This window comes from Triplophysa dalaica, chromosome 16 (genome assembly GCF_015846415.1).
Source record: "Triplophysa dalaica isolate WHDGS20190420 chromosome 16, ASM1584641v1, whole genome shotgun sequence".
Lineage (NCBI taxonomy): Eukaryota > Metazoa > Chordata > Actinopteri > Cypriniformes > Nemacheilidae > Triplophysa > Triplophysa dalaica.
The window spans coordinates 7,568,758-7,582,485 of NC_079557.1; the positions used below are offsets into that span (position 1 = coordinate 7,568,758).

Sequence of the window (13,728 nt, forward strand, 5' to 3'; positions counted from 1 at the left end):
ATCTTCACTTCATAGTCTTTAGCTGTTTGTCCTCTTGAAAAACTACTGCAACATTATACCGTACATCTCACTGATGTCACAAAAAGCCTGACATCACAGACTTCCTGTTAGCTTTTCTTGTAAAAAAAAATTCTAGACCACAACAAATGTATTGGCAAAATTATAACATTCTTTGTTTTACACAGAACATAAGAAGACTGTGATTATATGATGTAGGCTACAGCCACATTGTTATTAATGTTATTACAGAACAAACACTGACAGTGTGATTTGGACCCATGTAAAGCGGAGGGTCTTATGTCACACTCAGTGAGATCAACTGTATTTTACGATGATGAATATAGACCTTCTTTGAGGATAACTTGTATGCTTCTGGTTGTACCCCAAAACATGATAAGTTGAAAGAGCAATTTGATTTCATATTTAAAAAATTGTATTTCATGTGTTATTAATAAGATTGTGTTTAATTAAGATGGTATACTAAACTGCACCACTAATGATGACTCTTGGTACCAGGACGGTGAGATAATTTTGAGCGGTTGTTTCAGAATCTACCATTTTTGCTAAATACATACTGTGAATAACCATTTATAAAAATAATTGCTTATTTCAGCGACGATTTGACGGCAAATTTTGGCAACATATGAAATCATTACAGGGTAAAATAGATCAGCCATTATCGATGACATCACAAACTTGTGGTAGCTCTTCAAGAATTCCAGCGTCAGGGTAACATGAAATTAAAATAGACCAGGTCTTGTTTTAATAACACTACCTGATTATTTTATTAATGGACCATTGTGTTATTTTTAGCTCCATATCACGGTGATGTTGTGAAATGCAACAAACCACTCACTCCAGCCCTGCGGAGGCAGAGAGAGGATTATGATTTCATCATGTTTCGCTTCTTTACCGAATGAGATAACGTATTCACAACACACGTTCTGTGGATAAGTTTGTCTATTTAGGTTTACAGGAAAAACAAAATGGCGACATGGCAACAACGGGGACCCGCGGTGTAGATAGAAACAGCTCATTCTAGGGTCGGAAAAACATAACGTTTCAGTATGTGAGGTATAAATACACCTCTGAACGCATTGTTGTATGTTAGATAGGCCTACTGCATTTCTGTTAATAGATCCTCCAAAATATAACACACCTTTAAGCTCTCCTGGTCATGTTGTGTAGAAGCAATCAGTGTACATTATAAATTATTACCAATACTTATAACCAAAGTTGTAATAAATAAAAAATATACACCTTATGTGATCTCACTTAACCTTCTAAAGAATCTAACTGGACTCTTCAGAGGGTGAACTATACAGTACTATCACATAACATGCCACCAGCTGCACAAATACTCTCTGCTGCTCTCATATACATATATATTAACATTCCAAGACAAGAACAACATGTCTTTGTGAACAAAGGGCGGGTTTATTAGTGGCTGTTGTCACCCACAAACCATGCAACACACCTCAGCTTTTTTAAGAGAACCACTCTTAAACCACTTTCCAAGCTCACTTCATGTCCAAAAGCAGAGCGGAGCTTCCCGCTGTCCACCTATACATCAAGGCCCCTAACCCAAATTGTGCAAACAATATAAAACATTAAGCAAAGGGAGATTTAGACATGTTATAATATTATTCGTCAGCTCCACCTGAACATCATCATGTTGAGCTCTTACACTCTTGGCCTGAGAAGGTGGAAAAGGTTACAACACTGGCTTTATATGTACTCTGCCATTATACAAACACGTCTCAATAAAAACAAGAAAAAACATTTTACTCTGAGCAGTTGGAATATGTTCACCTCCTCCTGCCTCCCACTGAAAACCATGTACCATCACAAACCATGAAGATAAAGGAGAGGCTTTGCTCGGGCCACGCCTCTCACAATAAAATTGTGCTTAGAAAAAGTTCACGTATACATTCCCAGACTGAGTTAAGGTAAAGGAGGTTTTTAGTTTAAGGTGGAGAAGTAAATTTTTTGCAAAAAAAATTTAACAGTGGTTTCACTAACATTTTCATCACATCTTGACCAACAACGCATATAAAATGTTTTTCACATGGCATGACATTCTTACCGATGACCCTGTTGCAAAAAAACAGCATGCTTTCAGATATTTTGCTGTTGTAAAGATTTGAAGGCAAAAACAACACTCACACATATTTAGTAATTGAGTATTTGCACAATAGAGATGAGGTCTTCCTATTACTTCTCTTTTTCCTGTATCCCCTACTGAAAACACCAGTGTATGCTGATTGAAGCATGGTAGTTGGTTTGTGTTGATTAAAGATGGTCAATCTTTTATGGCCCATATTTCTGTAATACAGCATTTCATTACAATTGAAGCAACACTATATGATACGGGAACTGTATGCACATTAGCATGAACTAGAGATATCAGGTCACATTATATAGGGATTCTTGACATAAACCTTCACTTGGCATAAAAGGATACATTAAGAAGCAATGTTTACCTTTTAAAGTGTTTAATATTTTTTGATACATTTTCTGCACTACAGTACATACTATTTGTAATTAATCATGGCCACACAGGCAGTGATTACTCAGTTATCCTATATTCAACAATACTGAGATCATTCAGTTGACTGTACCCGATGTCCTGAGGAGCTTCTTTTCCTTTCATTCTTTTGTTTTTTCCCTCTTTAAAATGCAGAGCAGCATAATGAAAATAAACTGCACTACAGTCCTGTGAAAGAAACGCATAACAGTAAATAACATTATAAAACATATCTCTTCAAGCTGAAGTAAATGCTGTCTGACCGCAAAAGCATTCCATGAATTAAATTAAATTTATGAAGCTCGCCTGACTGGAATGATGTTCTTCATCGGTGTCTTGAACATTTTCTTGTTGAAGATGAGAAAAACATTTAAAAATGTCATTTAATTTCATCGAATCAACCTGATTACATCAGATAACGAGAAATCAATTTATTTGGGTCATACCATGTAAAAATATAACATTATTGTTTAGTTATTGTTTAGTTTTTGAAGACCATGTATACAAATAAAATCATTACCTCTGTTGTAGTATCGTTCTTTTTATGGTATGAGACAGCTTGGGCAATAATCACAACCACACAAACAGCCAACAGTACTCCCAATATAAATATGACACTTGCAGATTCCACTGGCTTTTCTACAAAACAATCCAAGTAAAACACATTGAGTATGTCAGTGTAATGTGGGATATTCATGCATTTTTGGTTTGAAGCATTTGAAATGCTTGTGTGTTAATATGAATAGGCATTAACATATATTCTTGAGCTAATTTTACAATTCCAAATGAATTATTGAAGGTCGAGGTAATTCAGGGGTTTGAAGTATATAAGGTGCACACAAAAAGTATTTGGACATACATACTGTAATTCACATTTACAGTACATTAGGAAGATTTACAAATTTGATAAGATGTTTTTTTGGTGAACACACAACCTTTGCGCTGTTTGCGCCATATCAGCTAAAATAATGAAATTCTCCATAAGAATGTTTATATAGCGTTATACGTCTATTCTGCAGGAGCACCTGTGATATACACAAAGAATGTCTTTCAGGACAGCTCCTCAGTAATGTAAAGTAAATAATATACTTTTTAGTTTAGAAGGTCACTTAATTCGCATATGAACTGCTATGGCCTCGATTCTCTATTATTGCTGTTACATCACACTGTAGAAAATAACTATTTGAATAACTTTTTGTAAAGACAAACAACATTGCATAAATGTTATAGGAAGTTTGTCACTTACCCACATGAATTTTTGTCCCGTTACCAAACATAATTTTTCCACATGTGATCAGAGCACAATAATACATGCCAGCGTCCGTCTGACTGACAATGTCTGTGTACATATTGTTTGTACAGTTTTGTGTAGCAGAATAAATCTCACACTGATCACTCTGATTATAAGTGTAAATGATCTGTGGAACAGATTTTTCTGAATCAGATCTGAACCAGAACATCTGATGTCTGATGATGTACGTTCAGACAGCACAGAGCACATCAGCCTCACTGTGTCTCCTGGGTGGACAGACACTGACGCAGGGCGCTGAAGAACAGACACATTCAATCTATGCTGGGTATTTTGTAACCCTAAAAAATAAATTAAGACATTTTATAAACCAGAGCACATTATTTTGTAATATAAAATATAAAATTGATATTAAAATAATAATGAAATTAAATTGAAGCATTTACCTTTTATATTTAAATATGTGCCTCCACCAAACAAAATCTCATAATTTTTCCCTCCACAGTAATACATTCCTTCATCAGATGCTGTAACTTTTGTAATTTTCAAGTGACACATTTTATCTGCTTTCTCAATAGCAAAACGCTTCTGGGATTTAAACTCATTATAAAATTCAGGATTTTGCACATATTTCACCATCTGCACCAATGCAACAATAGAGGGCTGTTGTCCTGAAGTTTGCTTGTACCAAACAACTGGGTCGTCGTTATTATTCAAAATAAGGCAACGCAAAGAGACATTATCACCAACAGAGACAGACATCACTGGATCTGGTTGACTGACAAGCTCAGACTTGCTTGTGTCTGTAAAATAAAGAAAGAATTGAGTAAGAAAAGAATTATTAAAAAAATAATAATATCTTACTTATGTCTGGGTTATGTCAGGGCTTAATAAAATAACCCATCACTGTAAAATGTTTTGTTTTATAAAAGTATTTTTACATTACATTATTCATAAAAATAAGTAAAGCAATTTCAACTTGTTTTCAAGCTAAAAGTGCAACAGAAAAATTTAAGGCAAAAATGTTTTCTGTCAAAGGTCTGCATATAACATAAGAATAAGTTGTATTTTACATAAATTTTTACATCAATAATTTGGTTGTTTACAAGTATCAATGCGTATAAACTCAAAAACAAATGATTTAAAAGACACTAGCAAAGATTTTTTTTTTATAATTGCTTTAAAATCAACCCAGATGATGTACTCCTCAGTTGACTTCGATAAACTTAAAATGATTGTTTAAAAAAATTGTGAATAAACCTTTAGAAAAGAATAAAAAAATATTTGGTTACAAGCCGTTATATATTAATCATTAAAGCAATTTATATACATATACTTACACATATTTAGTAGGATGACAGAAACACAGATCATGAAAGAAACAGACATCTTCACTTCATAGTCTTCATAGCTGTTTGTCATCTTGAAAAACTACTGCAACATTATACCGTACATCTCACTGATGTCATGAAAAGCTTGACATCACAGACTTCCTGTTAGCCTTTCTTGTAAACATTTTTGTAGACCACAACAACTGTATTAGCAGAATTATAACATTCTTTGTAACACACAGAACATAAGAATTATGTAATTTTATAATGTAGGCTACAGCTGTTATCACAGAACAAACACTGACAGTGTAATTTTGGATGTAAAGTGGTGGGGTCTTGTATCACACTCAGGGGGTTCACACTGTATTTTACGATAATGAGTTTAGACCTTCTAGGAGTGTAACTTGTTTAATTCTGGTTTCAATTCAAAACACAAAGTTAAACAAGATAAAACAGCAATTTGTTTTCATATTTTGCAAACATGATTTCATGTGTTATTAATAACATTGTGTTTAATTAAGATGTAATACTATACTGCACCACTAAAGATGACTCTTGGTACCAGGACGGTGCATTATTAATTTTGAGCGGTTGTTTCAGAATCTACCATTTTTGCTAAATACATAAGTATGTATTCCTACCTAATACATACTGTAAATAACCATTTAAAAAATGTATTGCTTATATCAGCGACCATTTGATGGCAAATTTTGGCAACATATGAAATCATTACAGGGTAAAATAGATCAGCCATTATCGATGACATCACAAACTTGTGGTAGCTCTTCAAGAATTCCAGCATCATTTATTAACACTAGATGATTAATTTCTCATAGGACCATTATGTAATTTTTAGTGGCAACAAACAGTGAGGTTTTGAAATGCAATCAACTTCTCCCTCCACCCCTCCCTTTCGAAGCACTACGGAAGCAGAGAGAGGATTGAGATGTCATCACGTTTTTGCTTCTTTCCCAAATGAGATAAAATATTTGAAAAAAGGCATTCTGTATATCAGTTTGTCTGTTTAGTACGGAAGCCAATATGCAAACAGAAAAACAACAGGAAATTCACAAAGCCTCCTTATTATTTTAGTGACACATGCCTCGCAAATACTCGCAACACAAACAAATAAAGTAATGCGCTGCAAATTGACAACAACCCAACGGAAGTGTTTCCGGGGGACTCAAATAACTGATGCACAATGGCTGGAACGCGCTTCATTTCAGTGTGGCCATATTCGTTGGTGGAGTTATCAACAAAGAACTTATATTGGTGTCCTGTTATCTTTGTTGTCAATCATGCTCAATTAACTTAATAATAAAACTGCGTTTAAACCCACGCGCGGCAAAATCATTAAGCAGAAGGTAGAAGTAGCAAAAGAGATAGAAGTCAGAACTGATCAGTCAGGTGTTGACGGAAGAGATGGGTTTCCAGACGATTCTTAAAGTTAAACTGATCGTTGATCACCACTCCCAGGTTTCTGGCCATTCTGGAAGATATGATGGTTGATGAGCCCAGTTGAATGCAGAAGTTGTGATAAATCTTGGTGTCGGCCAGGATCACCAGCAGTTCTGTTTTTGCAAGGTTCAGCTGCAGTTTATGGTCGTTCATCAAGAGCAAAATGACGGCTAGGCATGCTGAAATACATATAGAAACAGTCGAAGCATCAGGCTGAAAAACCTGACCCTAGGGATGTCATGTATGTAGAAAATAGCAACGGACCAAGCACTGAGCCCTGAGGCACCCCTGTGTCGAGATGTTGGGACTCAAAGACCTCACCTCTCCAGGATACTCTAAATAACCTACCTGTGAGGTAAGACCTGAACCATTGTAGCACAACTCCAGAGAGACCAATAGCCTTGAGGGTAGACATGAGAATATGGTGGTTAACAGTGTCAAAGGCGGCAGATAGATCCAGTAGATCCAGTACATTTAGTAAGCAGACATGAATGAGATGTCTTTGTGAACAAAGAGGTGTTTATTGGGAGTTGTTGTAAGACACAACCCATGTCATGCTTACCTCGGCTTATTAAGAGAACTGCACTTAAACCACTTCCCCTTCTCACTTCATGCTCAAAAATGGGGCGGAGCTTTCCGCTGTCCAACTATACATCAAGCCCCCTGACCCAAATTGTGCAAATCACATTAAACAAAGGGAGTTTTAATATTTTACATTTTTAATCATATTATTGGTCATCTCTACCTCATCATCCTCATGTTGAGCTTTTCCACTCTTGGCCTGAGAAGGTGGAACAGGTTACAACACTGGCTTTTATTTGTACTTCGCCATTATAAAATAAGAAAAAACTTTTCACTCTCAGCTGCAGGACTATGTTCAGCTCGTCCTGCTTCCCACTGAAATCCCTTTGCTGTCTCTTTTTTCATATTGTGGATCGCGACAAACCCTGTAGCATAACCAACCATGAAGCATAAACGAGAGGCTTTTTTTTCAGGTCACTCCTCTGACAAAACAAACTGCTTACAGAAGTTCACATAAATTCCCAGATAGTAAAGGAGGTTTTTAGGTTGAGGTGGAGAATTACAAAAACAGCATGCTGGCTAGATAGGTTTTGAAACATGGTTTCTGGGTAAAGCTGGTTTGGACCATCTTAAACCAATTGAGGACCAGTGTAAACCAGCACAAACCAGCTACCAAGCTTAGAAACCTACCTAAACTGCATATGCTGGTTTTATTAAAAGGGGATACAGGAAATAAGAGAAGTAACAGAAAGTCCTCCTGTCTATTGCGCAAATGTATCTGTTACATTTCATAAAAATATGTGTGAGTGTTGTTCTGGCCTTTATATTTGAACAACTTCAAAATCATCCATATTAAAATGTCTATAATTCAATAAACAGAGTTAATAGACAGAATGTGTTCATCCAATACTCGCCACTAATGTTACAACAATGTAAACAATTGCACTGACACCTTTTTAAACCAAATTCACACCTCAAGCTCCGCCGGTCTTTGTAATGCAGAAGATCAAAGCCTGAGAGAAAAAGCATTATAACAGAAGATCGTCTTCAGCTGAGACACCCCAGAAAAGATGTGTTATGGCCCATATTTTTTAAATATAGCATTCATTACAATTGAAGCAACACTGTTAAGTAAGGTATGATACTGTATGTGCATCAGCATAACCTTTGTGTGTGCTGAAGAAAATTTAATTGTAGAAATATTAGGTCACATTTTATAAGGATTAAGGTGTTTAATGTGTCTTGTTACATTTTCTGCACTACAGTATACACTCATTTCTATCATTGCCACACAGGCAGTTTTTACTCAGTTATCCTATATTCAACAACACTGGGATCATTCAGTTGGCTGTACACGCTGTCCTGAGGAGCTTCTTTTCCTTTCATTCTTCTGGGTTTTCCCTCCTTAAATTTTGGAGCAGCATAATGCAAATGCACTGCATCACAGTCCTATGAAAGTAATGCACAACAGTAAATAACATTATAGAAAATATATATCCTTAAAGTAAGTTCCTTCTTACTACAAAAGCATTCCTTAAATTAAATTCAATTTATGAAGCTCACCTGACATGAAGGATGTTTTTCATCTGTGTCTTGAACATTTTATTGATAAAGATAAGAACATACATACAAATGTTATTTAAAATCCTTGAATCAACCTGATTACATCAGGTAACAACATGAAATCAATTTCTTTGGGTCATACCATCTTAAAATAAAAATATATTTTTCAGTTATTATTTAGTTTTTTGAAGGTCAGTGTATACAAATGATATTAAATGTTTACCTTTGTTGTAATATCGTTCATTTTTATGGTATGAGACAGCTTGGGCAATAATCACAACCACACAAACACCCAACAGTACTCCCAATATAATCACTATACCTGTAGATTCCACTGGCTTTTCTATAAAACAATTCAAGTAAAACACATTGAGTAGGTCAATATAATGTGGGATATTCATGCATTTAGGCTATGAAGCGTCTATAATGCTTTAGTCTCAATATGAATATGTATTAACATCTATTCAAATTTTACAATTGCAAATTAATTATGTAAGTCAAGGTAATTCATAGGAATGGAGAGCACCGTTCATATATAAAGACTCACCTACTCATTTTACTCATATACAGTAAATAACCCCCGGTTGAGGTATATTAGGTGCACAAAAAACGTATTTGGACATACATAATGCAGATTTACAGTACATGAGGTAGATTTATAGATTTGATAGACGTTTTAATCATATTCACTCCTTGCATTCTAAGTATGCATTTTTTGAGGAAACTGAACCCACAACCTTTGCGCTGTTACCTCAATGCTCTATCAGCTAAAATAATAAAATTACCCATCTAAGAATGTTTATATAGCATTATATAACTACGTCTATTCTGTAGGAGAACCTGTGATACATACACTAAAAATGTCTTTGAGGACAGTAAATTATATATATATTTTTTGTCATTTGCAATTAAATGAATGATTCCAGTATCCAAAATTATCCACATACTTATTTATGAACTGCTAGGATAAACAACATTACATAAATGTTACTTGAAGTTTGACACTTACCCACATTTATTTTTGTCCCGTTACCAAACATAATTTTTCCACATGTGATCAGAGCACAATAATACATGCCAGCATCTGTCTGACTGACAATGTCTGTGTACATATTGTTTGTACAGTTTTGCATAGCAGAACCAATCTCACACTGATCACTCTGATTATAAGTGTAAATGATCTGTGGAACAGACTTTTCTGAATCAGATCTGAACCAGAACATTCTGATGTCTGATGATGTAAGTTCAGACAGTACAGTGCACATCAGGCTCACTGTGTCTCCGGGGCGGACAGATACTGACGCAGGACGCTGAAGAACAGACACATTCAATTTGTCCTGATTGTTTTGTAACCCTGAAGAAGAATTGAAGACATTTTATTTACCAAATTAAATTATTCACCTGATTTACCTCATCTTGAAGACATTTACCTTTCAATGTCAAATATGTGCCTTCAGCAAAAACAATCTCATACTTTATCCATCCACAGTAATACATTCCTTCATCAGATGCTGTAACATTTGTAATCCTCAAGTGACACTCTTCTTTGCATTTCTCAACAGAAAAACGTTTCTGGAATTTAAACTCATCATAAAATTCAGCATTATCCATGTATTTCTGCATCATTGTAACAATATAAGGTTGATGTCCTGAAGTCTGCTTGTACCAAACCATTGGTTCATTATAATTTTTCATACTGAAGCAACGCAAAGTGACATTATCACCAACAGAGACAATCATCAGTGGATCTGGTTGATTGACAATCTTAAACGCACTTGTGTCTGTAAAATAAAAGATTAAGAAAATAATGTAATAACTTCATTTGAGTTTTATTATAACTGCTTGTTATGTTATTTCAAAGGTCAACATGTTTACATAAATGTTCTACCCATTTACAACTAATTAATAATATGAACTCACAAACAAATGTGGTTAAAACCGTGTTCATTTTGAGATACAACAGGAAAAAATGAAATGCAAAAAAACATAAATACTATTAAAATAAATTCTTTAAACGAAACGTTCTCCTCTATGTTACATTAAGATCAACTACAAAATAATGTTTAAAATAAAAAGGCGACACAGCTCTACCCTCATATCTTTAAAAAAATTGTGAAGACTTACACAGATGGAGAAAGATGACAGAAACACAAATTATGATAGAATCCGACATCTTCACTTGTCTTTGACTGTATGTCCACTTGAAAAACTACTGCAACATTATATTGTACATCTGACTGATGTCACAAAAAGCCTGACATCACAGGCTTCCTGTTAGCTTTTCTTGCAAATGTTTTTAGACCACTACAGTTTGAGTTTGGCACAACTGTAACAGTAATAAACCACAAAAAGGAAAAGAAAGTGCTATTATTATTCTTTGATGTGACTTCAGAAAATGTAAATGTACTTTTAAGTCAGTTACTGCTTGACATTAAAGGTTATTACTGATTACATTATTTGTAACATCATATTCTTAATATGCATCAGGTAAACATGAAATCACATTTAGTCATTTAGAAGAAATCACAATCGACCAGATTTAATTTTAAAACTATGAATTGAGGGATTAATTATCAATGACTGATTCAGGCTTTCCCTTAATATTTGTGTGTGTGTGTCAATTAAAAGTCAACTCACCCATTTAACCTTTAGCCACCACTAATTCAGTCTTATATTCGATTTAGTTTAGTTCACACATTATTGACATCATGCACATCACCATTGTGCATCACCATAATTTTCGATTTAGTTGGGTGGAAATATGTGGATTCAAATTGCACATTTTCAGATAGGTTTCAAACAAGAATGGAAAAAAAACTTGCCAATGATTCCACATCACCCACTACAGTCACACAGACCAGGTAAAAAAAATTAACTTCCCTTTCACTTGACACAGATTGGCATGACCTAAAAAAAACATCCTCTCTATTCTTCTTATTTTGTGCTCCACTCCACCTCTATGAACCTTATTAAATTCTTTCATTCATGTCCTGAGAAGGTAATGGTGTTACAGGTGTTTATGATGCAGGGATGAGGTACAGTATTAGTGTTAGTGTTTTATGCTGTAGAACAAAACAGGAAAAGAGGTTGTGCTTGTACTACGCACAGTCCCTATTTCAGACGTTTAAGCAAAAAGGTATTTACTTTATGATGGAACCATTGTGAAATGCCCGCTTTTAGGTTTTGCCTAATAAATAAATCATCCCTACAATCAACATCACTTATCCATCAAAAATACATTGTGGTGTAATCTATCGCTTTCCAGGTCAACTGGGAAAGTTCTTAGAAGAGCTTGACATGGTGCTGTCCTCTATCCCTGAAGAGGGCACAACACTGGTGATGCTAGGCGACTTCAACATCCACCTAGACAAACCACAAGCAGCTGACTACTTAGCTCTCCTCTCCTCGTTTGACCTTTGTAGGGCCAACAATCGTCACACCCACAGAGGAGGACAACAGCTATATCTTGTTCTGACTCGTAACTGCACCGCTAATAATATTCTAGTTACTCCCCTGCATGTCTCTGACAATTTCTTTATAAAGTTCACGGTAACACTCCCTGTAATCTCACCTCCCACCCCTAACCCTGTTTCTTACAGTCGCAACCTTCGGTCCCTCTCTCCAAAAGAGGGGTTTCTACCCAAAATAAATAAAACTATCTGAAAGTGAACTTTTTTTAAAGCAAAATTCATATTTATTTTAATATAACATGATTTGTGATCAACATAAATAGGAAGTAAATAAATAAAAACTACCAAATATTTGTAATAAAAAAATCAAATTGTGTCCTCATTGTTTGAAAATAATGCTGTAAATAAAATAAAACGTTCTCAATAATACTGTAGTTGAAAAATAGAGCTCATAAAACGAATATTTGATTATTATTATTATTTAGGTAGAGGTCAATGAGAGAGATGCAGAATTGCACATGCACTCTCAGACTTGCAATGTCAGACTTGTACTCTCAGACATCTTCCATTCCTGTGACGTCACATGCAATCGACACAAATAAAACAGACAATTTATCACTCCAGAACTACAACAAGGATTATATCTTTGTATTATTTTATTTTAACATTTAAATAAAGTATGAATAATATATGTTTATATAAAATATTTAAAATAAATGTTATATTATAATATTATGGCAAAGTCTATCATGTATAACGGCAAAGTCAATCATGTATAACGGCAAAGTCTATCATGTATAACGGCAAAGGCTATCATGTATAACAGCAAGGTCTATCATGTATAACGGCAAAGTCTATCATGTATAACGGCAAAGTCTATCATGTATAACGACAAAGTCTATCATGTATAACGACAAAGTCTATCATGTATAACGGCAAAGGCTATCATGTATAACAGCAAGGTCTATCATGTATAACGGCAAAGTCTATCATGTATAACGGCAAAGTCTATCATGTATAACGGCAAAGTCTATCATGTATAACGGCAAAGTCTATCATGTATAACGGCAAAGGCTATCATGTATAACAGCAAGGTCTATCATGTATAACGGCAAAGTCTATCATGTATAACGGCAAAGTCTATCATGTATAACGGCAAAGTCTATCATGTATAACGACAAAGTCTATCATGTATAACGGCAAAGTCTATCATGTATAACGGCAAAGTCTATCATGTATAACGGCAAAGTCTATCATGTCTATCATATATATCCAGAGTGAGGAAAATGACTCAGAAAATCACCCTTGACTCTTCCAAGCCATCATCTCTTCAAAATGCTGCCGTCTGCTAGGCACTACAGAGCACTGACCACCTATACAACCAGACATAAAAACAGTGTCATCTCTAAGGCCATCTACCTCTTGAACAGTTAAATGTTTTTTACCCACCGTGCAGTTTAATAACTCTGTGCAGTAATAATAAAGTGCAATATTAATTATATCCTCCAGAAAATACACCATCTATTTTTTAAACAACTTTTACTGTAAATTATATTTCATTCTGCTGTATATAGCATATATCTTCTATATACAATAGTCTATTCTTATTTTATACTTGTACATATGTATTTGGAAAACAACAGCTATTTTTAAATGGCCTTCCCAGTG

General features: G+C 34.8%; 1 protein-coding gene, 1 long non-coding RNA gene and 1 pseudogene across 2 annotated transcripts; all 3 read right to left on the reverse strand.

The window, feature by feature from the left end:
- Nucleotides 1-2,569: 2,569 nt before the first annotated feature.
- Nucleotides 2,570-5,179, reverse strand: LOC130438478 (uncharacterized; annotated as a pseudogene).
- Nucleotides 5,180-8,268: 3,089 nt separating this feature from the next.
- On the reverse strand, nt 8,269-8,982 carry LOC130438134 (uncharacterized). Its single transcript, XR_008909269.1, has 3 exons — nt 8,874-8,982; nt 8,651-8,679; nt 8,269-8,536 (listed from the first exon to the last, which is right to left on the reverse strand). It is a non-coding gene; the product is annotated as an uncharacterized LOC130438134 (long non-coding RNA).
- A 491-nt stretch (nt 8,983-9,473) lies between these two features.
- On the reverse strand, nt 9,474-10,823 carry LOC130438479 (uncharacterized). The gene is made up of 4 exons (XM_056770410.1): nt 10,775-10,823; nt 10,081-10,431; nt 9,660-10,004; nt 9,474-9,490 (listed from the first exon to the last, which is right to left on the reverse strand). Exons 1-4 carry the CDS (start codon nt 10,821-10,823, stop codon nt 9,474-9,476), a joined length of 762 nt encoding a protein of 253 aa, XP_056626388.1.
- Between the last annotated feature and the right edge of the window lie 2,905 nt (nt 10,824-13,728).